The 27,211-nt window shown below is 38.4% G+C and overlaps 1 protein-coding gene across 2 annotated transcripts in view; it reads left to right on the top strand.

Moving 5' to 3' along the window:
• Grid1 (glutamate ionotropic receptor delta type subunit 1) overlaps window positions 1-27,211 on the top strand; it is a 759,372-nt gene that overhangs the window by 639,368 nt on the left and 92,793 nt on the right. For both annotated transcript variants that reach the window (XM_075988693.1, XM_075988692.1), the window contains exons 11-12: window positions 3,849-4,173; window positions 5,267-5,405. In XM_075988693.1, the coding sequence (XP_075844808.1) occupies window positions 3,849-4,173; window positions 5,267-5,405 (464 nt within the window). The remainder of the gene's footprint in view (window positions 1-3,848; window positions 4,174-5,266; window positions 5,406-27,211) is intronic.

Here is a 27,211-nt window from a genome sequence, read left to right as displayed (position 1 = left end):
GTACTAAATGGTTCTTTTGTGTCTAGAATTCCTTTTCAAGCTTTCTCAGGTTTTACATGAATTTAGCTAGCACACATTGGAGCACCAGTTGGTAAGAGGAGGGTCACTTGTTGGTTCCTAGCCACTTAGCCCTGAAACACACACAGAAACTATATTAATTGAATCATGGCTTAATCCATTAGCTCTAGGTTCTTACTGGCTAACTTACATATTAATTTAACACATTTCTATGAATCTGTGTATTGCCATGTGGCTATGGCTTACGGGCTAAAGTTCTGTCTTCGGCATGGCTACATGGCTTCTCTCCAACCCCACCTACTTTCTTCCAGCATTCGGTTTAGTTTTCCCTGCCTAGCTCTGTTCCCCTAACGCTCTGCTATAGGCCCAAAGCAGTTACTTCATTAACCAATAAATTCACAACATACAGAAGGGAATCTCACATCACTGCTAAATATATCCTCATTGAAACTCCTAGCCTGAAAATGATTCACCACCTCCTACTCTTGTTCTTGTTATTTCATGGCCTCTAAGTCATTTACTGACAATTATTTACAACAGTGACTCTCTCTCTACTATAACGGCTTCTACCACTCTTGACAATTCCTGACATTGCTGTGGACTACCCAGGACTCATGCCATCTTGTCTCCCTCCAGTCACCTTCAGTATAACCATTCACATGTCTCTTATTAGCATCCTGTAGGACACCCTCTATACTACTTAGTGACCACAACCTCTTGTCTTTCCGATTTTTTGGGGGGAGTGGGAGCTTTCTCCTGATACGTAGGATCTTGTTTCCAAAGCCTATGTGGGGAGATACTAGGACTATTACCTTGCCACATTCCATTAGTTATTCTTGTAAAAGGAACTTTATTGCAGTAGAATTTAAATACTATATAAAAATTACCCAGTTCAGAGCTGCATTTCAATGTTACTTAGCAATTGTACAGAGTTTGTGCAAGTCCCACTGTGTTCTAGTCTCAGAGCACTTCCATTGTCCCTTTGTGGTCACTCTTATATAATTCCTTAGTTCTATTCTTACTCTCATCCCTTAGTCTTCTTGTGTCCTCTAGATCAGTGGTTACCAACCTTCCTAATGCTGAGACCCTGTAATACGGTTCCTCATGATGTAATGACCTCCAACCAGAAAGTTATTTTCATTGTTACTTTTGTAATTTTGCCACTGTTATGAATCATAATATTAACATCTGATATGAAGGATGTTTGATGTGTAACCTTTGTAGGAGTTGAGACCCACAGGTTAAGAACCACTGCTTAATAGAGTTGTAGTTGGGGACACTGTGTATATATGGAAGAATATGGTATGTGGTCCCTGGTGTGTGGATCTTTCCATATGGCAAACATATTTGAGATGTATCCATTTTTTTATGTTTCTTTATGTGTTCGACACTGTAGCCTTCCTTAACCTGTGTACCCTATGGTCAACCACACAAACTCTTGTACAGTTCATTACATATGATTTTTGGTGTCCTTGATTTCTTGTTATATACATGACTTGAATCAATTTTATTATCTATCCTCAAAGTGTACAACCAGGTTTCTACACGAAATCTGTAAGTCTATCCAGATTAATTTATGGATATATGTGGTTTCTATCCTCAACTGTCTCCCATTTTCCTTTGTTGGATGCCATGACTACATCCCTCAGATATGCTTCAAAGGTTTTCTTTTTCTCCTCAAGAAATCTAATAACCTTTTTTCCTTCTCAAAAATATGAGTTATCCTTCTATATTTGAGAAATAAATTAAGACTTCTAGGTATGAAATTCTACTTGCCATGAAACACACCCTATAAGCACAGGGCCTCCATTGTTAGTGGAGGAGTATCTCTCTCCAGTTACAGGAAGCTCTGAACCTGTGTTTTAATTTAGTTCCAGTGTGCCTCCTCTGGACCTTGCTTCATAAATGAGTTTTTCATCCATCCTGTGCTGTTAACCTCCCCAGCTCCAACTTAATCTCTTTCACAGCTCTTAAATCTGTTTTGAACTTTGCTTTTTTTGTTTGTTTGTTTGTTTGTTTTTGAGACAGGGTTTCTCTGTGGTTTTGGAGCTTTGCTTTTTAAAAATACTCTGTGTGTGTGTGTGTGTGTGTGTGTGTGTGTGTGTGTGTGTGTGTGTGAGATATGCATATTATGTGTCTGTAGTAGGCACTCAAACATACACCCACATCCTTAAGTAGGCCAGAGGACAACTTGCATGAGTCAATTTTCTTCTAAATATGGGTCCTAGGGATCAAACTCAGGTTGTCAGGTTTGATGGCAGGTACCTGTGCCTGCTGAGCCATCTCAGAGGCTCTCTCTTTCAGTTCTTTAATACGATTCAAACTCTTACAACCTTAAACGGGACTGCTGGATCTTTGATTCCTGAGAAGAAAGACAAGAACCAGACATGCACTGGTGTAGGCACCTTCAACATTTTTCCATATTTTCTAAGTCAGCAGTTCTCAACCTGTGACCCTCAACCCCTTTGGGGGACAAATGACTCTTTCACAGGGGTTGCCAGAGAACACCAGAAAAATATATACTTACATTATGATTCCTAACAGTAGCAAAATTATAGTTATGTAGTAGCAATGAAAATAATTTTATGTCTGGGGGTCAACACAATATGAGGAACTGTACTAAAGGATCACAGCATTAGGAAGGCTGAGAATCCCTGCCTTAACACAAAGTATGCACATAAAACAAGAAAGGCAGAAAGATGGCTTAGAAAGTAAGAATATGTGGCCTGCACGCACACTCCTCTCTGTGTCTCCACACATGGACCTGAGCTCACATCCCCTCTGTATCTTTCTTTCTTTCACACACACACACACACACACACACACACACACACACACACACACACACACAAATAATAAATAAAAACTATTTAAAATTAATGAAGACATACATTTTTGAGATTGAACATACTTGTACTGTATGAGGGAGCGGCGGGGCTGCGTCCCCGGCACCCAGCCACCTGCATGGCCTGCTTACACCAGAAATAACTACACACAAATTGTATTCTTTTAAACACTGCTTGGCCCATTCTATCTAGCCTCTTCTCAGCTAACTCTCACACTAGGACTAACCCATTTCTAATAATGTGTGTAGCACCCCAAGGTGCGCTTACCAGGAAGATTCTAGCCTACGTCCATCCTGGGTCAGAGCTTCATCGCATCTGCCCGGGAGAGGGGAGCATGGCCTCTGAGCTCACTTCCTCTTCCACCCAGCATTCTGTTCTGTTTACTCCACCTACCTATGTTTTAACCTATCAGGGCCAAGCAGTTTCTTTATTACTTAACCAATGAAATTAACAGATTGATATATGACACTCCCACATCATTGTACCATCATTTAACTTTTGAAGTATTTTAGAAGTACAGTCTATGGATGTGGGATACTGGAAGTTCCAGAAACTTGCTCAAGAGATGGCAAATATCTGAGCCCTTGCTATGCTTGAAGGAAGAAGGTTGTCCTTGGTGGGAAGAAGGCCAAGTGCCCTTTTAAATTACATGTCCATTAGTGTTATGGAATTTTGACTGGGTTTGCTAGGTGGAATGATAAGAAAACAAGCAAGTGTAATTCATTGGAAGTGAAGATACTTAACTGAATTTTATTGTCCCAAAGGGTGTCCTAGGAGATATTAGGCCTAGGGACGGACATCTGTGAGGTAAAGGAGGTAATAGATAACCTAGATTTCTTCTCATATTCTCAGAATTCTCAGGGGTCACTCTCAAATCCATCACCTCTGGGTAGATCTTTGAAATGGCAGAAGGTGGACCTTGACCTAGGGTGGAAATCAGCAATGACCCAAAGGTCACCTCTTGCGAACTTCTTTGTCTTTCAGAGAGCAGACTTGGCCATCTCTGCTATCACCATCACCCCAGAGAGGGAGAGTGTTGTGGACTTCAGCAAGCGCTACATGGACTACTCTGTTGGGATCCTCATCAAGAAACCCGAGGAGAAAATCAGCATCTTCTCCCTCTTTGCCCCCTTTGATTTTGCGGTGTGGGCCTGCATCGCAGCCGCCATCCCTGTGGTTGGTGTGCTCATATTCGTGCTGAACCGGATACAGGCTGTGCGGGCTCAGAGCGCTGCCCAACCACGACCTTCTGCTTCTGCCACCCTGCACAGTGCCATCTGGATTGTCTATGGAGCCTTTGTTCAGCAAGGTGCATTCCCAGTTTTCTGTTGTCCAAACAGCCCTGGGGGCCTGAAAAAGCCTATCCTTTAGTAAAATTCCCCCAGATGCATATTACGAAAGTCACTTCAAATGTAATTTTATTTGATCTCAGGACAGTGCCAATATCAGGCTGTATTCGGTTTTTCTAAGCACTATCAGGTAGAAATTAAATAAAGTAACAAAGAAGTCAACTTCCATTCCTGATTCTCCATTTTAGATAAAATTTACTTTGGATTTCAAGGCATTTTCCTCCCTTCCCAAGTTAGGTTGCTTTTTTACGCACATGAGGTTGTCAAAAGGAACTCTGATTAAACATCAACATAGCGTGTAGCAATCTGTAAGTGGTACTCCAGCGAGTCTTCAAATACAGACTCCTCCCTTTGAGAGGCCTGGTGACACTTCTGTCCTATGATGCGTTTCAGGATTGTGCGATTTTGACCAGAAACAAATCGCAAAGTCCTTAATGTGGATCTCAGCTCTGTGTGCATCATGGCAAAATCCTTTCAAGGTTACTTAAGGAGGAGGGAGAAGCTTTCCTCTCCCACCACCCAAGGGACCAGAGAGAAATAATTGGCTACAGAAAGGTAGCTTCTCGCTGAATTTTACAAGCAGTGCTTTCTGAAAATCCTGGAGGGGAAAACCATCCAGGGAGGGCTGAATATTAATAAAAGTGAAATGGGAGATCTCATTTCTCTGAGTTAAAAGAAAGCTGGAAGACCTCCAGGTAGAAAAAAATTCTTTATTTACAGAATTCCTAAGTGTACTATGTGAATTTGAGATTGGCGAAGATCTTACATTGAGCTATAGCTCTGGAAGTTCTTGCCACAATGAGATAGAATCTTCCAGCTGGAAGACTCGATGTTATGACAAATTTTTCATCACTAGATTCTAGTCCTAATTTTTCTGCCTTTTGCCATCATCTGGCCTTTCCCCGTATTGGTGGTTTTAATAACATTTCCTTTAAAAAAAAATAATGTCCAGTGCACAAGTGATAGGAGACTTTGACCTTGACCAAGAAGGGCAGAATCTTGCTGGGGGTCAGGGTGAGAGGAAGGCACAGCTAACCCCTCTGCATTTTGCAGGTGGTGAGTCGTCTGTGAACTCTGTGGCCATGCGCATTGTGATGGGCAGCTGGTGGCTCTTCACCCTCATTGTGTGTTCCTCCTACACAGCCAACCTTGCTGCTTTTCTCACAGTGTCCAGGATGGACAACCCCATAAGGTATGTCTGTTCCTCCTTGACCAACATTAGTTCTGATGTAGCTTTGCTGAGGCTGCCTGGATGGCACGGAGAGAGACACGAGGCCAAGAGAGACTCTGGGCTCTGAAGCTAGATAAAGAGAATGTTTAATGTGAGAGGATTCTCCATAGTCATATTTTATTGTAGTCAGGATTACATAAGCATATAAATTAAATTCTATTTGTCTGGACATTTAAATACTGATTATAAACTAATAAACTGAAACGCAAAATTAACAAGTTAAATTTCCTCAGACCTTTAAAAATAGATTGTAAACTCATTTAATCAAAATTTTATCAACACTCATTTAAAACTAATTAAGATCACAAGTCTAATATATTTTCAGATCTTCAAAGATCTTAAAATTATTTTTTAAAAACATGCCAGTTGGGCTCTGGAGATGGCACAGTTGGTAAAGATGGTAGTTGCTAAGCCAGATGACCTAAATTCAATCCATGGCACCCACATGTGGAAGGAAAGAAAGACATCCCTCAAGTTGTCTTCTGACCTTTACATGCGTGCCAGGGTAAACATGTGAACATATACACATACACACACACACACACACACACACACACACACACAGCAAAAGTTTTTGCTTATATTCATAAAATTATAACAGTTTTATCAAGAGTGAATTCTTGTTTTATTGAATTAAAATATAATTTCAGGTATGACTTTCTTCCTTCATTTTTCAAAAATGTTAAAATTATACAATAAAATAATAAATTCTTTGTCATGAGGGTGCTCTTGAAAATCCCTTGATCATGATCAGATTCTCAAATGCAGTGCAAATTACCAAAATAAACAAATAAGCAAACCACACATAAGAACAACAACAAAAAGGTATAAAGTAAATGAATATTAAACCTGAAGGTACCAAGGTGAAGGCAGGCCTGGATCTACCCAGCATCTAGCAGGGTAGCATAGTGGTTCCAATATAGCCTCACTCTGGGCTCTACTGTGGATTTCCTGCTTTCATGATTTTTTTTAGCCCACTGTATTCATCATCAACCTATTGGTTCTTTTGTTCTACTCATCTGGAGTCTTCTGTTGCAACCTGTTTCTTTGGTTCCCAGCTGCCTATTTAAGAGTTCAAATCCCTTGACTAGGACTCAAGATTCAGTTTGATTTTACCTGATATCATTATGAAATTGACATTTTAACTGAGGTAGTTATAGATTCATATGTAGTTGTAAGAAATAACACAGAGGTCTCCTATACTTGGCCTCGTTTTCCCAATGCAAAACTGTAGCATTGTATTACAATCAGGTATTGATATTGATGTGATTGACTGGTTTTCTTTAGATTTTCCATGAAATATGCTATATAAATAGAATCATAGACGTTGACTATGCCTTTTTAAGTCATCCCGATCCTCCATGACCCTCTAGGTTGCTGGTATAGTCATACATAGTTTGATGCCTCTCAGTGATGAGTGCAGCAAATTGTTAGATCATCCACCCATTGGAGGACATCTGGGCTGCTTCCGGCTCTTGGCAATTATGAATAAACTGCTACGAATGCTTTTGTAGGTTCTCATGTAAACACAGTTTTGTTTACGTGTGATCTTTGCACAAGAGTGCAGTTGCTAGGTTGTATGGCCATTGAATGATGAGTTCTCTAAGAAGCTATGTTGGCATTTAGAGTTGTTCTCACTTTTTATTTCTTTATTCTGATATGTATGGAGTGATGTTTCATTCTGGGTTAAATTTTCATTTTCCTAATGGCCAACAATGAATACTTTCTATATGCCTATTTACTGACACCTCCTTGTCTGTAAAATATCTGATTTTACATTTTACTTCTATTCTAATTGGACTGTTTGAGTCCTGCCAGTGACTTTTGAAGGTTCCTTGGGCGTTATCTATTTATATAGTGTTTACATGTTTTATTAAATGTTCTTCTTCATCTGATGCGTGATTTGCAAACATTGTTCCACCCTGTAGCTTGCATTTTAAATCTTTTAACAATGATTGCAGAGCGTTTTCAATTTTTATGAGGTCTAATTTAGAACATATGTCTTCCTGGGTCATTTATGCTTTTGACATCAAACCTTAGCCTGGCCTAAGACTTTGAAGATTTTCTCCTTCCTAAAACCTTTATGGTTTTATATTTTTCATTAATTTTTCTATTTCGGTTGAAGTTCAGGTTGAAGCGGGTTTTTCTTAATTCACTCATCCAAGCATTATTTGTTAAGCAGTATAGACTAGATGTGGTTGAGAGAAGTTTAGATGCAACATAGTGCAGGAGACCAGCCCCTGCTTTTGAGGGGACAATAACTTAAAAAAAAAGAACAAAACAGTATAGCAAGAGTGTTGCGGGAAAGGGGAGGTAGCATGGAGGTGGGGCTGTTTCTTCAGATGGAGTGGTCTGCAAGGTTCTCCTACCCAAAGAGAACTGTGTGACTGTGAGTGTGAATTGCGATCAAGATCAGGTGAGACATGGTAAGCTGTGCTATCAGGTTTGGAATCGGAGGCTTAGAGGCTTTGTATCTTAATGTTTCCAATCAGAATCACTCTCTGCTACCAGATATGGACTCAGTGGCTAAGCAACAGATTGGGAGTGTTCATTGACAGGCTTTTTTTTAAAAACTGCATGAATGTATTTCCCTTTTAGAAAAGAAAATTTGAAATAAGCAATTTTAACTTTCATTTGGAAAGGAGTAGTCTCTTACACAGAACTGTTTATAAGTCAAGCTACCTGTGCCAGGAACACTGCAAGTATAAAGTCTTCAGTGCTCCCAAGGTGAAAGGCTGTCCCTCCCATTGACTATACTGTATATCGATATAATAAAGCTAAACAACATATCCACAGATGTCTGTTCTCATGATTACCGTGTGGACGTGTGTTAACATCTACAGTCTAAGCAGTCATTATAAAATCTGGTGTTGTTAGCTATAGCCATCATCATGTTTATTAGATCTGCAGAACATACTCATCACCCCTCAGTGAAAATCTGTGCTCTTTTATACCTAATCCCTTCCAGTCACTATTCTGCTTCCACGAGTTAGACATTTTAAAACCCTGCATGTAAGTGAGATTACAACTTTCTGTATTTTCTTTAACTTAACATAACACCCTCTAGATTTTCATCAATGACAATGGTTCTTTCTTTTTAAATTCTGAGTTACATATATGAGTTATACCAATATCTATCTGTCCTGTCAATTCTCCTGCATGTTATAGTCTCTTTAACCATCCTTCCATATGGGAAGTTTTAGGTTGATTCCTTATATTGGCCATGGAGAAAAATGCTGCAATGAACAAAGGAATACCAATTTATCTTCAAGATTGCAACCTCATTCCCTTTGATCATAAACTGAGAAGTTGGGTTATCAGATCATACAGAATTTCTAGATGGATTTGATGAGAGATCTCTTCACTCATCCATATTTTCTATACTAATCTGTATTCTTACCAACTGTGCACAAAATAGCCAATAGGTAGGCTTTGGATCCTATTTATTTGAAATTAATACTATTGGACATTTTATTTTCATCTGCTTATGGGCAATGCATGTTTTGATAAGCATTTATTCAGGTCCCTCACACATTTTGTTGTTTTTTATGCAAAATTTTGCTGTTTAACTGGCCACAAACTTGCCATCTCTTTGTCTCAGCCTGATGGATGCTGGGATTAGAGATCTTGTCACCATGCAAAGGTCCTCTGACTTCGTAGAAATCCAGCGATGTTTTCTTGCTCTTGAATCATTGTTTATCTATTTTGAATTTAACTTATAATCAGATACATAGTCTTCAGATATTTTTATTCATCCACAGTCTATTTATTCTGTAGATTGTTTTCTGTGCTAAAGATTTTTAGCTTGTTATAACTTTATATGCATATATTTGCTGTTATTATCTTTACTTTTGGGGTCATCCAAATAAAAAAAATGACATCATTGCCCAGTCTAATAGCAAAAAGCTTTCCCCAGTTTCTTTTGGAAGTTTTATATTTTCAGATTTACAGTTTAGGCTTTATTCATTTTGAGCTAAATTTTACACATGATATGAAGTGTTTTTCTTCTATGCATGTGGAATACCCAGCTTCCCCATACCAATTATTGAAAAATCAGCCTACTCCAACATGTATTCTTGGCAGCATTGTTAAAAGATCCATTACCTATGACTGCACAGGCTTATTTCCAGGTTCTCTGTTATATTATATTGATCTGTCTGTATCTTCTGTGCCAATATTATACTGCTTAGGTTGACTCCAGTTTTGTAGGTTACTTTGACATAGCTAATGTGATTCCCGCATGCTTGTTTATGCTCCTCAAATTGATTGGGTATTCAGTGCTGATGAGCAGGAATTTCAGGGTCATTTTTTTTTCTATTTCTATGAAAAATGACTTTTGTTTTTTGATGGGGTTGCTTTTGTTTTATCAATCACTTTTGGTAGTATTTTTTTCTTTTTCTTTTATTTCTTTATTTGAGAAAGAGAGAGAGAGAGAGAGAATACCTACTTCATTCTAGAGTCAAATTTGAGTGACCATGGCTCAAATTTTATGTGCCATGTGACTCAGGAACACAGATTTATGTCATCCTTAATTGCCTCTCTGATGTGCATATTAATGTATTTTAGTATAGATATTTTAATGATACTGATTATTTCAATCTGTGAACACAGGATAGTTTTCCATATATTTCTATCATTTGTAAATTTTTTCAGTTGTCTCTTCTAGTTTTTCAAGTATACATCCATCACCATTGGCTCAACTTATACCTAAGATCATTTGATGCTTTATTCTGGTTTCATTTTTCTTGTAGTTAATTTTAGTCTATAAAAATATTACCAATTTCACATGCTAATTTTATATTTTTGTTTTACTGTTACATTTTATGTGCATGGAAGCGTTACCTGTATATGTGTAACATGTTAACTTTATTTCTTAAAATTTTCCTTCATTTGGCTGGGCATTGGTGGCGCATGCCTTTAATCCCAGCACTTGGGAGGCAGAGGCAGGCAGATCTTTGTGAGTTCAAGATCAGCCTGACGTACAAGAGCTAGTTCCAGGACAGGTTCCAAAGCTACAGAGAAACCCGGTCTCAAAAAACAAAAACAAGCAAGCAAGCAAGCAAACAAAATTCCTTCGTTTCTGTATTGGTTCTCCTACTTTATTGGTTGAAATATTTGTGTTTTCCCATATAGACAATGATGCATTCATTTACACTTAGAAACATTTGTAGTACTTCCTATTTTCCAATTTAAATATCTTCCATTTCCTTTTCGTTCATTGGTCTGGCTAGTATTTCTACTACTGTAACCGAATAGATGTGTAAGACTGAGCATCCTTGTTCCCAGTCTCAGAGGAGAGGCTCGCAGCTCTTCATTGAGTGTGATGGTGGCTGCAGGTTTGATGAGTCTACCCTTTCACATCCAGTTACAGTGACTCCTTTTCTAACTTGTTTGAGATTATTTTATCATGAAAGGACTTGAGTTTTGTCAAATGCAGTTTGACATCTGTTGAGGTGAATAATAATTTTTTCCTCTTATTATGTTAATGTGGTATATCTTACTTGCAGCTTACCTGGTTTGTACCAGTCTGATAAGGTCCATTAAATCTTCAAAATCTGTTGTTTTAATGTGTTGCTGTCTAGCACGAATTCTAATTGGTCTTAATAATAAAAATCTAAAGTCAGATATTGGGCTTTCTTCTTTTTGTCTTGTTCGATTCCCCTTATCCATGAGTCTCTCAGTAGTTAATAGTCAGAGGTAAAAGATGGGACCCCCATTAGTGATTCCCAGATATATAGCTGGTCTTGTGTGAGTATGTTATGCCCAAATCCATGGGTCCCCACAAAAGCCAACAAAGGAGACCAAGTCCCATATGTAAAAGCAGAGTCTTTATTTTAATCAAGTTTCCAAACTTGGTCTCTCCGCATGTCCAATGTTTTGGAATAACGAAGAGCCCCGAGCTCAATTAGAATTGGGTTTTTATAGTAGTAAATGTGGGGGTGAGGGGTCTCTGAGGTTCAGGACCCCTGCCTTGTCTGACATTTGTTTAGGGGTGTCCTGGTGAAGTGTCCTGGCAGGTGATCCTATCTACAGCCGTTGGAATGTCAGGCATTTCTTTTGAATGGTCTGCTCTTGGGCGGGGGTCCGGTAATCTCGGCCTGCCAAGCATTGTCTCAGGGTAAACTATTGAGACTCCAGACTCCATCTGAATTTATCGATGACCAGAGTCCCAGGTAATAATGGTTGGAAGTTCCTTTGGGGGACCTGCCCAGACTTAGCTTATCATGGCTGGCCCCTACAAGCTGAGTGCAGGTAACTACAATAATTGTGGTTAATATTGTATTTTATATATATATATATATATATATATATATATATATATATATATATATATATATATACCGTAGTATAAAATATCATTCTCTCAACTATTATAACATTGTATATACCAGTATTATAACTGTGTCTTCACCAAATCTCTATCTTTTGTAATTCTGCTCCTCTTCTGCAATTTTTACTTATCAGGGGTGCCGTAAATGTCATGTTTAGAACTGGGCCCACAACCTCTCTTGAGTAGCAAAGCTTTTCATGGAGAACACTTCCCTGATAAATGCTGTGAGCAGCATATGTCTAAGGGTGTAAACATTGTAGTTTGCTACTTTGTCAATTTAGTTAAATAGCAGTAGTAAATTCTCTGTCCAGGACTGTGACTTTCCTCAATATGAGTTGTTATCTGGGCCTACAGCATCAGACATAGGCTGTCCCTTCCTGTGGTGTTCTGAATGAGAGTGCCCCCCCCCCACACACACACATAGGCTCATGTATTTGTATGCTTAGTGGTCAATTGATGAAATGTTTCAAAGGATTCAGGGGTGTGGCCTTGTTTGGGGGAAGGGGGTTGTGCTTTGTGATTTCAAAAGCCCCTTCCAGGCCCAGTATCTCTCATTCTGTCTGCCTGCCTGAGGATCAAGTGTAAAGTTCTCAGCTCCTTCTTCAGTACTATGCTTTTCTTTATGCTGCCTTGCTCTCCACCGTGGTCATAATGGACACATCTTCTGGAAGCGTAAGCAAGCCTCTAATTAAGAGTTTCCTTTCTACAAGAGTTACCTTGATCATAGTGTCTCTTCGCAAGCCGGGCGGTGGTGGCGCACGCCTTTAATCCCAGCACTCGGGAGGCAGAGGCAGGCGGATCTCTGTGAGTTCGAGACCAGCCTGGTCTACAAGAGCTAGTTCCAGGACAGGCTCCAAAACCACGGAGAAACCCTGTCTCAAAAAACCAAAAAAAAAAACAAAAAAAAAAAAAACAAAAAACATAGTGTCTCTTCGCAGCAATAGAACCATAACAGACCCTTCCTTCACCTCTCAGTTCCCCACAGCAGAGGTCCGGAATCCAGTCAGAAGGCAGCTGGTTAAGCACACCTTAGTCTAGCTGCTATTGTGATGGTGATACATCCTGCCCTGCAAGCCTTTCTAGTTCACAGGGTGAATGGCTGGATGAGAACAATGATGCCTCTTCTCACTACTTCTTTGCTTTGTAAAGCCGGCTTGTTGACTGAGGTCTTTCATTGTAACTAATGCAGATTTATCATGTCCTTCTTCTAGAACTGTTATAGATATGTTCATTTTTTAAAAGATTTACTTATTTATCTGTTATATATTATATTATTTGTTATGTAGTATTTCTCCTGCGTGTATGCCTGCAGGCCAGAAGAAGGCACCAGATCTCATTATAGACGGTTATGAGCTTCCATGTGGTTGCTGGGAATCGAACTCTGGACCTCTGGAAGAGCAGCCAGTGCTCTTAACCTCTGAGCCACCTCACCAGCTCATATCTCATAATTTTTGTCATATTTTCTGTGTTCATATTTCAAAGCTATAGGAAGCTATTTCTTCTGATTTCATCTTTAACCCACAGACTGCTCAGGTGTTGTTATTTAATTTCCATATTTTGTGACTTTTTCTTTTCTCCTAATATTACTTACTTATAAGGTTTATAAGATTTTAATCTTCTTAAATTTGGTAAATTTGAATTGTGGTCTAATGTAATTAATATTGAAGAATTTTGCATATGGGTTGATAAAGCGTGCGTTTTGTTGCCATTGGATTGATTTTTTTGTTAATCCTTTGTATTCTTAACTCTGAATACTTTCACAGTATACCTATGATGTTATTTTAGCCTGATCTTGATTTATTGACTTTCTGTCTCAATCTATACATTGTGGAGTAGGGTAACAAATATTTCTACATTTCTTAAATTGCTATTTATTCCTTCAGTTTTATTCATAGTTTCTTAATACATGTAGGTATTACAAATTAAGTTATATAAATGTGATATATTCTTGATGAATTGATTTTTATCATATGATTTTTTTCTTTCATTTGTGACAATTTTTGATTTAACATCTCTTTTGTCTGAAATGAGTACAAATATACCTGTTCTCTTTTGTTTAAAATTTGCACAGAGTGTCTTTATTCTATTTTTTTATTTACCTGTCTTTCAATCTGTAGAGAGTCACTTATCTATAGCATAAAGTTGGTTAATAGAAAGTCATTTTCTTAACAGTTCTTTTAAGTAGAACATTTAATTCATTTATATTTAATATTATTGTTAATTAGGAGCGACATTAACCATTTTGCTATTTACAACATATTTTATCATTCTTTAGTTTTTCCATTTATTTTTTGTGTTAAATATATTTTTGCTAACAATTTTAATGCTTTTGATTATTTGTATACATTATATTCTTTGAATATAGTTATTGTACATATGTATGTTATAGTCTTAGTTTTGGCATAGCCATTATAATTAGCATCAAATTTATAACAACCTAATTTGCACTAATAGTAACTTTTCACCTATAGCATAATAATTATGTACTAGTATGGGTGTGATCTACCCACATTCTCTTTATTTATTTGGATGGAGTCTCTTATAGTCCAAGACCTCATTTACAATTCCAAATTTGTGAGTCTTTTCTTCAGAACCCCATAGTTTAGCTAAATAACTTTTCTTAACTCTGAATACTTTCACAGTATGCCTTCTTTCTGGCAGGACCAGCTCTTAGCTTGAGTCCTCATATCTATTGAACTTTCCTGGACAACTTTCAGTTCTTCTTCGGTTTCTGTTCATTCTGGGGAATGGCTTCCATTTTTCCGACTGGATAAGCTTTACTTACATATTTTTTATTTCCTATCTGCCCCCCTCCCTCTCTTTGGATGCCTCTCTTATTGTTAGTCACTGCTTTATGGATTTCATTCTCAAGTGTTGTTATAAAGAGCTCTTTCTCTAAGTAATTAAATTTACTTTCTTTACATTTCATTTTCTCCAGCAGGCGCTTTCCCACACTGTGCAATATTATGAAAGCGTATTGGGTGCTTTTTCTGTGAAGTCTTTCTCACGCTTTCCAGGCTCTCTTTGCTGTTTGCTGTCCTTGACCGCTGAGAACCCTTTCTACACAGGGCAAGTAGGCTTCTCCTTGGACGTTTTAGTAGCACACCTGGCTGCAGTTTGCATCTTACATTCTAGTCTTTTGGGGGAGTTTTTGAATTCAGGTAGAGAGGTATAAACTATGATTTGAATGCCAGCAGCTACTGTGGTAATATCCTGTAAAAGTTTTCCTTTGGCGTTTTTGCCTCCAATGTTTGTAGCATTATAGTTGATCTAGCTCCTGGAATGGTTATAAAGTCACTGTGTAGCTTTTCTAACTTCCTCCTTACTGTTACTGTTTTCTCCATTTTACTGACAAATTGCTGTTTGTCAACATCAACGGCGCATGAGCTGGGGTTCTGCATACTGTGTTCTGCAGATCTCAGTGGTACCCAGGGGCTTTTTATTGTTCTACTTTAAATGTGTCTCTGTGTGTATAAGAGGAAATCCTCTGTAATGATGTATTTTTCAAAGCAAGGTAGTCCCTCATTAATTTCTGTCCTCTGGAAATGTCTTAGTGCCTGCTAGGTGGGTAACGTCCCTACTTGTACATGGTATATCATTCCCTGAAATTGAAACCACGGCCTGGTCATTGGAGTACTCAGCTAAAGGAATGAATGACAACTGTCTGTCCTCTTCCTATCCACATTTTTCTTATTAATCAAACTAACCTTCAATCTACATTTCAGTCTAGCATATAACAATTTAGCACTTATATTTCATCTGTCCTTGCAAAAATTCATAATTGCTACCCTAGTATTTGGAATTCATACATTCCTTAAAGGTACACATAGCACTGATACCTAAAAGAGAATGAGCCCCTCTTGAGAACACAGATGTGTTTGACTACTTTGAGCAACAGTACCTATTCATCCGCAGGAAGGCACATTCCTGCCTTGAGAGGACATAGCTCACTTTTGTTTCACTACAAAACTTTCCAATTTTTGTGATTATTTCCATCCCTGTATCAGTTTACATATTACCATACTCTTAGCAGAAATGTTGGAAATTTTGGTATTGGAAAAGGGTTGTATAGCCCAGCTCCCTTATTTTGTCAGTGCCTGTATTCTGGAATACTTGTCTAAAAGCCCTAGGTGAGTAGCACCCCATGTTAAGAGGACTCACACTCCACCCAGAAATTCCTTTTAGAAAGTAGCAGCAGAAGCACCTGCTCGTGAAATTGTGCACCGTGTTTGCCATGAGCACGGCCATTGATACCTGATTTCCTGGGTTCAAATCCTCTTCGCCCCTCACTAGTTGTGTGACAGTGTGCAAGTCACTTAACCCTGCGTCACTTCCTACTCTCACCTATACACAGGAGTGACAATTTTGTCTACTACACGGGGTGTGGAAGAGACCGAATCACCACCTGCTAGAGCTTTAAACTATGATTATTTTTGCTGCTGATGTTGATAGGGGCCTTGGTAGCCACACAGACAGCCTGGATCTGGAGTTCTGCATAGAGAATAACTCAGAGATGCGGGAAAGAAGGCAGCTGTATAGGAATGTGTAGGAAGTAAGTAACTCTGTTGGCAATTGTGTCAGAATGGATGGCATTTATTATTTGATTGGTTTGATCCTTGTGTTTGGATTGGTAGATTAGAAAGGCTGGAAATGTAAATGTTCGTTCATCTACTCATTGAATTTGGAAGCATGGATTTGAAAGGAAAAATGAGCAAATGTTTCCTCCAGCTATGTCCTTGTGCTTAGATAGTGGACAGTAGGCACATAACCGAGCAATCACAGTCCTCTGTGCTTGCCCAGATTAGTGGAAACTACACAGCCACACAAATACTTTAAGTGGATATATTTTTGAGACATTTCCTTTTGCTGTGTGGCACAGACTGGTCTGGGAATCATGGTCTTCCTGCCTCAGTCTTCTCAGGCCATAGACTTACAGGCCTGTTTCATCATGCTGAAGAAGGTGATTGTGGATCTTGGCAGTAACTTCCTTAATTTTTAAGCCTGTGAAGCAACTTAGATACCCTTTAAAAAGGTGAATGGATAAATAAGCTGCAGTACACTCCAGCATGAGCTGTGATCCGTCACTGGACTGAACAGGTACAACAGCATGTGAACTGAGCTAGAGTATAGTTAAGTGCATGTTGGTGAGTGAATGCACTATGATATGTAGAAATATGTATGTATTTCAGTGATGGCCAAGATGTTCTATGGACACTAAACTTTATCCATGGTTCATTTTAGGTTCAGATGTGGGGAATTCTAGTTCCTAATTAATCCATATAAAAACACTGAGTTTGAACCATAAATAGTTAAATATGCGCTCTTTTTATTTTGCATGCTCTTCTTCATGGAACCGGGGTTTATGTTTTCTAGCTTGACTGTTTTTGGGATGCACTCTTTATGCTGCCTCTGGTTTCATAACTCTCTTACACTGCTCGGCTACAATGTGGTTACACTCACATTGTTGTCTTCGACCCTCAAGGCACTGAGGTGCATGAGCTTTGACTCCTGTGTGAGTGAATGGCTCTCAGTATTGGTGAGCACCATAAGTCCTTTGTCCTCACGGTGAGGTCAGTGGCAGCCTCACTGGTGTGAAGTGGACGCTTAGACCTTGTGACAGATAGCCTGAAGCAGAGCCGGTGTGACTAGATCCCCAAGTGACTTGATTCATGTTACAGCTCAGTGCTCAGTGCTTCTAGTTAATCAGAAGGAGCATCTATGCATTTCCAGTAGCTTGAAGTGATCAGCTATGTCAAAAAAATGTATTGTAACACACCTACAAATTATTTCCTGCCTCGGAAGCCTCAAAAACCTGAAAAGGAAAGTGACACACGCTAATGGGACACATGAAGAAGAGATTATAGGTTTCTTCACATGTTAGGGTTGAGTAACAGGCAAGGGCCTAGAGCTTCAATTATTAACAACTGGAAGTCGGAAAAATCTAGAAGCTTTTAAAGCAGACAGGCACAAGTGCATTGACAGGGAGGGAGAAAGACACAGCATGCATCTAGTACGAATAAGAAAACCAGCAAAGTCACACATGGACATCGTTATCGGTAGCTAGGGACACTGCATAATGATCATCAAAATAAGTGAACCAAAAAGAAAATGTATGTGGAACATTAAAATTTTTGAAAAAAACGTTGGGACAGATCTAATAGGAGAAATAGAAAAGTCTAAAACAGTCAAATCTTAACCTCATCCTCCTAAAAAATGCATAAGCAGTAAACAAGTTTATTAGGTTATGTAGATCTAAACAACTCTGCTAATTAACTGGACACAATTGGCATTTGTAGGACATTTCAACCCCAAACTCCAAAATCAACATTTTTAAGTATGCACAAGCATTCGGCACAAAGACATTGTCATTGCGTAGCTAAAGTGTAGTCATTGTAAGCGCTGACTTTCTAGAGGGTTTTCTGTCATTTGCAATCCCATTAAGTTAGAAACTAATGGGAATAAACAATCTAGGAAATACACAGCGAAATCTATATAGCACAATTCTGAATAACCCAAGTGTCAAAGGAAAAGGCACAAAAGAAATCTCTAAAATGTTTCTGATTTAAATAATAATGAAAGCATACTATGTCAACAACTATGAAATGCAGCTAAAATAATACTTAAAGGTAAGTTATCACTGTAAATGCCTATAAGAAATTTGTTGCTTTGATCAAGTAGAAGATTCTTGGGTTTTTCCTTAACAAGACATAAAAATAAGGAGTAAGCTTAGATAAAAAGAATCTTGAAGAAATAGGATTGATATAATAAATAAATTAGAAAGTCTGACCCCACACCCTTTAAAAAATAAAATGGATATATTGTGAATGAGACTAGGCGTGGTTACACAGGTCTAAAATTGCCACACTCAGGAGACTTAGCAGCAGAAGGATCATGATTTTGAGGCTGTCTTAAGCTACAGAGCAAGTTACTGGTCAGTTAGAGATAAACAGTGAGACTGTCAAGAAAAAAATAAGGGAAAAATCAACAAAAGAAAAAGTGAACATTGTCAATATCAGGTACGAAAAGACTTTCTAATAAATTTTCTACACAGTAAGAAGATGATAAAACAATACTATGATATAAAACAAAATTTCACATCAATAAGTAGAGCAGAGACTAAAGGGAAATTTACCCCTTAAAACAAGATGTTAGTTTTGTAAAACAAATGCTATGCCATTTATTAAATTCTAGGACAACATATTCTCATGGGTGGATTTCATCCAACACTCAAAGAAACAATACTAACCACAAGTTCTTCCAAAGAATCACTTTTAAGAATACGTTTAATTAAACTGCCATAACTCGAACACCAACCCCTGTAGTAAGATGCTGTTTGTTTATTTCCCAGCTGCCCAAACTCCTGAAATAATCACATAGAAACTATATTATTTGCAATATTGTTTGGCCAATAGCTTAAGCATATTTATGGATAACTCATATCTTAAATAAACCCATCTCCATTAATCTGTGGGTTGCCATGAGGCTGTGGCTTACCTGGGAAAGTTCCATTGCTGTCTCCAATGGGGCTACATGGCTTCTCCTGACTTTGCCTTCGTTCTCCCAGCATTCAGTTTAGTTTTCCCTGCCTACTAAGTTCTGCCTTGCTATAGGCCAAAGCAGTTTTGCAATTAATGTAGTTTCTATGTAATTATCTTGGGAGTCCAGGAAGCTGGGAAATTAATAAACAACCTCTTACTGCAAATCGGTGCACCAATGTGGGACTGACTAAATTCATCAAAGCCTGAGAAAGCTTAAAAAGTAATTTTAGACACAAAAGAACAGAGGTAAGCATGGCTTCTTGGTAGCCAGCATTTTGCTGGTGGTGTGCAGCACCTTTAAGAGATGTGTTCCTGATTCAGTGGTAGCAGAAAAAAAGCCACACAGTTTTAAAATGGTGGCTTCCTGGGCCATGCTGCCAGTACAAACTCTGACGTGGTCTGACTATGGAACATTTAAATGGGTTTTGTAAGCAGAGTGCTACAACTTGCTTAATGTTGCAACATAGATCAACTGCATACTTGGAACTAGGGTGGTGTGTGTGTGGCTTGCAGAGGCAATGAACATGCCTCTGACATGTTAGAATGGGCAGAGCCAAAAGAAAAGCAGCCTTGACCCTAGTCACACTGTGGCTTAGCATTTTAAAAAATGCTTCTGGACAGAAAAGGATTTCAAATACACAATAGGACAGATTCAAACATAAAAGACCTTGAAATGAGACACAGTGAGTTTAAAAAAAAGAATGCAGGCTTGGGAGGGAGAAGCCATGTAGCCTTGACAGAGACAGGTGCCAGAACTTTACCCAGTAAGCCACAGCCACATGGTGATACACAGATTAATGGAGATGCGTTAAATTAATATGTAAGAGATAGCCAATGAGAAGCTAGAGCTAATGGGCCAAACAGTGATTTAATTAGTACAGTTTCTGTGTGGTTATTTTGGGGCTGAGCAGCTGGGAACTAACTAGTGGCTTCCTTACAACAAACTCCAGAAAAAGATAACACAAGAGAAGGCAATTATACACCAACCATCAATGCGCTTAGATACAGAAGCCTTCAGCAAATGCTAACAGGCCAAATCAGCAATGTATAACAATGATAGCACACAATGCCAAAGTAGAGTTTTATTTCTTAGATACAGTTCTTTAAACAGTTGAGAACAGACCAATGTAATTTAAATAAATAAAATACAGAAGCATATCACATGACCATTTCAATACAGAAATGTATTTGGTAGCACATGCTTGTAATCATTGCCCTGAGAAGGCTGAGGCAGGAGGATTGCCAATAGTTCGATGCCAAACTAACTCAATATAGTGGGGGGTTTCTGGTTATCTGAACTAAGCTTGAGACCTTGACTGAAAACAAACAACAACAAAAATAACCTAAAATGATAAAGAAACATGGAGTAAAAAATACATCCATAGTTTGACGAAAGGAATGAATAGAGAATTGACTCTAATGATTGAAATCTTGTTACTTTTCTCCCAGGATCAGTAAGAACAACCAGAGGTCAGTGCCTGTGGTTCAAGCAATGAAGGAAATAAAAAGGAGGGAAGGAGAGATGACTCAGCAATTAAGAGTATCTGCTATTCCCTAACAGGATCCAGATTCCTTCCTAAGCACCCATATAGCAGCTTACAACCTTATCTAAATTCCAAGGGAATCAGCTCACTCATCTGTATACATATATGCAGGCAAGCCACTGACATAAAGAAAATAAAAACAAAATGTTCCTTTAAAGTTTATTTTAAAAGAAGCTGGAAACAGTGGGTTTTAAAGTAAATCTTCATTTCATGGTAGCCTGACAATGTTTGTAGAAAAATCCTAAAAACCTGCTAACCAAATTCAATAAATTTCATGTCTCAGGAAACATTCACTGTACAATGAAGCATTCTCTTACATTCTCAGGACCAATAGTTAGAAAATAGAGACAAAGAAGCCCAGGTATATTACAACAATGTCCCCAAATAAACAAACAAATTTGTAGAGATGTACTTCATAACATACGTAGGGGTTGTACACTGGCTATGAAATGTCAGTGATAGAAATCAGTTGTATTTTAAAAATGGACAACTTCTCTATTCGTAGATTAACATTGTTGTCGCAAAGGGAACTCCCTGTAACTGTGCTATGGATTCAGCTCTCCTCAAAATCAGAGCAGGATTGCTTTAAAAGGAGGGGCTGTTAGATGGTTCTTGAGACCCCTGTGTAATTACCAATGATTAGAATGTTGAGCTTACTGTTTAGGAAGTGAAACAATCTCATTTGGTTTTCAGAACTTAAAGCACGGTGGTAGCTTTCTTTGTGTCCCATCTCTGATCTGACCTCTCTTGCTGTCCCTTTCCTGGCCTTTTTTTGCTCCTTAAATATCACGGACAGCTTCGGGCCCCCTGGTCATCACATATTTTAAAAACACTTTCTCTCTGTTGTTGCCTAGCCAGATCTGACTGACTTTAAGTCTGCTCTTCTGTCACCTCTCCAGCGTGGCCTTTCTGAAGACATTAAGTGTTTGTTTTTCTCCTTCGTAAACCCTGGAACTTTTCTTTCTTAGCAGTTATGGCACTATGTAACTACATATTTACATACTTATTTTTTATTTTTGACACATTTTATATACTATTTATTGTCAAATGAGTCTATAAAAAGAGAGAAATGTGCAAATATAAAAGAAATGACACACATATATAAATGGCATCAAGGTTTATCTACAATAGCGGTAAAGGTACTATGCAGGATCTAGAAAATAGTTAACTGGGTTTGAACTCTTAATAGTCTTACATCGGTACCAGAGATTCCAGGCATGCACCACCAGGCCCAGCAATGTCTACTGTCTATATTTTTTTTCAAATTAAATTTAAAAGATGAAAAACAGTCCTAATTTGGAATAATCATTAATTTTATAGTGTTCAAACACCTGAGTAAAATAGTTATTTTGTCTTTATAAACAATATGCAGATACACAGATCACCTTAAAATAACATGATAACTTTTGTTTTTAATAATTTTAAAAGCAAAATATAGCTAACTTACTTCCCCTTTATTTCCTCTAGTCATTCCTGTGTACCCTATACCCCTTTGATCTCTCTCAAACTCATGAGCTATTTTTATTTTTTTATTTATTATTATTTTATTTTTTAAATTTATTTATTTATTAAAGATTTCTGTCTCTTTCCCACCACCGCCTCCCATTTCCCTCCCCCTCCCCCAATGAAGTCCCCCCCCCCCAGCCCAAAAAGCAATCAGGGTTCCCTGTCCTGTGGAAAGTCCAAGGAACCCCCACCTCCATCCAGGTCTAGCAAGTTGAGCATCCAAACTGCCTAGGCTCCCACAAAGCCAGTGTGTGCAGTAGGATCAGAAACCCATTGCCATTGTTTTTGAGTTCTCAGTAGTTTTGGATTTTTCGAGACAGGGTTTCTCCATAGCTTTTGGTTCCTGTCCTGGAACTAGCTCTTGTAGACCAGGTTGGCCTCGAACTCACAGAGATCTGCCTGCCTCTGCCTCCCGAGTGCTGGGATTAAAGGCGTGCGCCACCACCGCCTGGCTGTTATTTTTACTTCTATGTTTATGTAACCACATGGTTTCCCATAGAATTGTGTCGGATCATTTTGTGTCATCATATGTGTGATGATTTTTTTTATATTACTTTTTAAAATATACATTCTTACCTCTCCTTAGTAAGTACCATGGAGCCACAGACTTAGTTGTGTTTTCTCTTTGCGTAACGAACGCTTAGCACAGTAGATGGCACAGTGTATACCATGTCAACTGGATGAATTCATCACCGAAGGCAGACATGTGGCTTTTGGTTCACAGGCAAAGAATTATGAACATTGGGTGGGATAGTTGAAGGCAGAGTTTAGTTCAGGACAGAGAAACAAGTTGAAATTGAATAAACAGCTCCGGGAGGTGATGAATCATGTATCCCCCAAGGTGTGTCTGCAACAGCTGGGAGAGCATGAGCATCTCTTACAGACCCTGAAGCCATGCTTCCTGTTCTGGTTCTGGGCTTTTCCACCAGTTAAAGCTCTACATGAAGGGGGAAGCCGATTTGGGTGTTATTTGTTTAGTTTATTCCTTTTTATTTTTAGCTTGAGGACAAATGCGTATGTCAGGTGTATACACCAGAGCCCTGCTGGGCAGCCTTGACAAGACATCTTTTTGTCTAAAGGTCAAAGAGAGATTTTCCATATCTTTTGTGGGTTTTCTTTTCATTCTTCTATTGCTCCTGCATCGATGGATCCATGCACATCATGAAAAGTGTAATCTGTAGTATGTGTGCTCTTTCCCATTGGAATAGGGAATGCCCCCTTCTCTCACATCACATCCAGAACTATATCATTCAATTGTCCAAGGATATTCATTATCATGGTTGGAAAAGACTCTTGCTTCTTATGTCTGCAGACAGAACCCTTGCAGACTTCCTCTGTAGATTATGTTCAAGGTCACTATCCTTTATGGCTAATTGGATGTGGATTTGTCCAAGGTGCCAAAGAGCCTCAAGTTACTCTTTCTCCCACTTCCTCCTAAAAACAGATGAATGCATATTATATATTGAGCATTTAAGTAGAAAAATCAGTGTTACCAAGTTTTTTCTCCCCCCCCCCCATTTCCCTGTTATTAATACCTTGAGGTGCTGCGTTAATCAACACCGCTTAGTCAGTATTGACAGGTCATTATTGGCTCAAGGCCATAGTGCACTCAGGACTCACTATTCTGAATGGTCCATTCTCTGTGCTTGACATATGTGCAAGGACACATATCCATCATTATAGCTTCATGCAGTTCCACTGTGCAAGTTCCTGTTCTACCGATAAATCTTCCTCTTATTGGCATTAATTACTGATAAGAAGTTAGGGACCACACACTCTACAAATACTGTCAATAGAGTTCATCCATTCTAGTCCCCAGATCTCTCATGTGTCATTTCATACTCTGCCATGCCTAGGTCTTGATGACTAGTTTATTACAATAATCTTTTGGCTTGACTTTCCCTCTTCTCTTTTTGTTACTTTAAACCTTTGTTTGTATTGCCAGTAGAAATATCTTGGTTAAACAAATTCTGGGGCTTCAGCGGTTCCCTGCAGTGTTTAGGATATTGCTGAGCATCTGTAACATCTCTGTTTGCAGCTGCATGTATGTGCTGCAATGCTGCAAACATCCACATATTGAATCTGTTCATATTCTTTATGATCAGTACTCAAGAGGTTGGATTTTCATTACAAGATTTTTGTTGCACCCCCCCCCCCATGTGTGTATGTGTGTGTTTGGATTTTTTTTTTTATTTTACAGTGTTTACTTTCCTTCATTGTTTTCTATGGCAGCTCCTACACAGAATTTGATTGATTGGGTTTTAATTGTTATTATATGTTGTCTGTTGGTTTCCAGCACTGAGCTTAATAAGTTATTACTCTCAATTTATAGGATTTTCTCCTTCATTAGTCACAACTTCATTAAACAGACATTATATCATATTTGTGTTAGAGTTTTCCATGCCAAGCAAAGGGCTTGGCATGTAGCTGTTCCTTGTGGCGTTTAGGAAGAAATGCCTAGGCAAAAATGAATGCGCAGGCAAATGAACTGGAGTGGCATCTGCCACTTCAAGGCAGGAGATGATAATGTAATAGCAATGAGAATGGGTTTTGAAAGTGGGGGTGGGGGCTTGCAGAGAGGTTGTGTAACTGAAGACGCTGCTGAGGTGGGCCGCCATGGTTGTTTGCGCCAAGTGGTGTGGAAGCCCTGAGACGGAAAGCGTGGTGGCCTGAGGTAAGACAACCTAGTATAGACTGTGCAACGGGACCTGGGTCCTAGGGTTCTCTGACATGAGAGTGGGCTAGATGAGCAAGCTGCTCATCTCAGATAGTCAGTGACTGTGCAGCCATCTCTCTTCTAGAAAGCTAGGGATGGTGGTCTTTGGTGACTGTTTTTTCACAAGCTTGGGTTGAGTAGCTTGGAAAATGGGAAGAACATTTATGACAAATTTTGAGCCTTGTGCAACTGTTGACATTTTTAAAATAAGAGAAAGGAAATAATTTGCTGCTGCTGATGCAAGTAATGGGAGATTTGAGAGACACAAAAATGGTCTCCAAACTGATACTAGACAAGCAATGGAAAATGGAACAGGTCGTGATTGGCAGTTACCATAGCCTATAGGAAAGCAGAATTCTAAAAATTTCAGAAAGGGGAAACCTTTTCGGTCCAAATGTGAGATTCAAGATAGAAATGCCCCAAATAATGAGGCAATAGTTTTCTGATCATAAATCACCACAAATCTCAGTGGGGAGGGACAGCAGGCATATGCTAGGGGTCTCAACACAAAGTCAGTTGCCACATGGAAACATGGAAATTGATAGATAATAATGGAATAAAACAGGGATATCGTCTTGAAAGTTTATGCAAATAGTACCCCATTTTGCATTTAAACTATAGAAAATCCCTTTTAAAAAAAGACTTTGATAGAATTGATTTCTGAACCCTAGTTTTGACTAAAACCAATCACAAGTAGATAGATCGGTACTTAACAAATACTGGGATGTAATTACAACAAATGAAAACAGAATTATCACTGTTGATTAAGAACCATTGTGTTCAACATTTATGTCAATATAGGGACTTTGTGGCTGTGTAACTTCAGTTGGCTACAATGTGGATCTGAGCTTTAATTAGCTTTCTTACCTACAAAATAGACAAAGTGATACCAATTCACTGTGTACTGTGTCCACTAATTAAATTAGATCATATGGGATCCAGCACGGTGCTGGCATTCAGTTACCTCTCAGTAAATACACAATTCCATCTTCCCTATAGTGCCCCTTTCAGGTTTCTTCCAGGTTCAGCTGAAAAACTATTTCAAGACACTGGGATAATATATAACCCATGCAAGTGCATGCAAGCGCACTGCTAATAACATTCGAGAACTGTAATGCTGTCATGGGATTGGGGAGAGGATATTTAAGCAACATAACTTTTTGAAAGATGGCTTTGACTCCTTATTGAATATTTTATTTGCTAGGCCAGTGAATTGATGTGCCACTGTGCCAACATTTGTAAATGATTTATTTGTAAGCAGATGCATGAACACCTGGAAAGGGAAAAAATGACCCCTATGTAGTAGCCCCAGTTCTCCATGAACAAATCCTCTTATGCTAGGCTCACCTGTCTCAATTTGTGTTTCTTTGCTTTTGATAGGTTTGTTATCTCAAAACCTTAATTGTATCTTGATTTCAACGTTATTTGGTAGTGTCACATAAGATCTTATGGATACGAAGGAAAATGGAGTAATATAATTAAATATATAATTTAAAAAGTCTCAGGATATTATTAGGTGAATGTTTATGTTAAGATGACAGATGGTTTCAAAGTTGAACTGCAGAAAATGCTGTCCTTAGAAAATTTTTGTTTAATAATCACCAAATACATAGTAAGCCATCAAAAGACATACTAATCAATTTCAGAGATGATATAATATTTGAAGAACATCCTTGTTTTATACTGAGTGTATTATCGTAAAAGTAAATAGTTATTAAAGATAATTAAATTTAAAGCACCAAAAGAGAAATTTACAAAGTATAGATATACAAGACTGTATATTTCAATATGTAGTTGCATTTTATTGCAGATTTAATTATGATGAGTTCATATGGGCATAGCTTATAAAACCTTTCTCCAAACAATTTTGTTAAGTTGGGCATTTTTCCAGCTGACAGGCTTTATGGAAAATTTGAAAATCATTTTATGTATTGTTTATATGTACTTGGGTTCATACCTTTAATTTAATTCTTGATTGGTTTTCAATAGGTATCTTCAACAATAAAATGGATCTTTTCTAAACTTGTACATTTCTGTTGGTGTATTTTACATGTGCTTCTGTATACGGGGAGGGAACTTCAGTGGTTGCATCAAGATTTGTAGCCTTTACCATGCAGGACCCCCAAAGAAAG

Source organism: Microtus pennsylvanicus, chromosome 10 (assembly GCF_037038515.1).
Source record: "Microtus pennsylvanicus isolate mMicPen1 chromosome 10, mMicPen1.hap1, whole genome shotgun sequence".
Taxonomy (NCBI): Eukaryota; Metazoa; Chordata; class Mammalia; order Rodentia; family Cricetidae; genus Microtus; species Microtus pennsylvanicus.
This window is presented reverse-complemented; position numbering and strand designations above follow the sequence as displayed.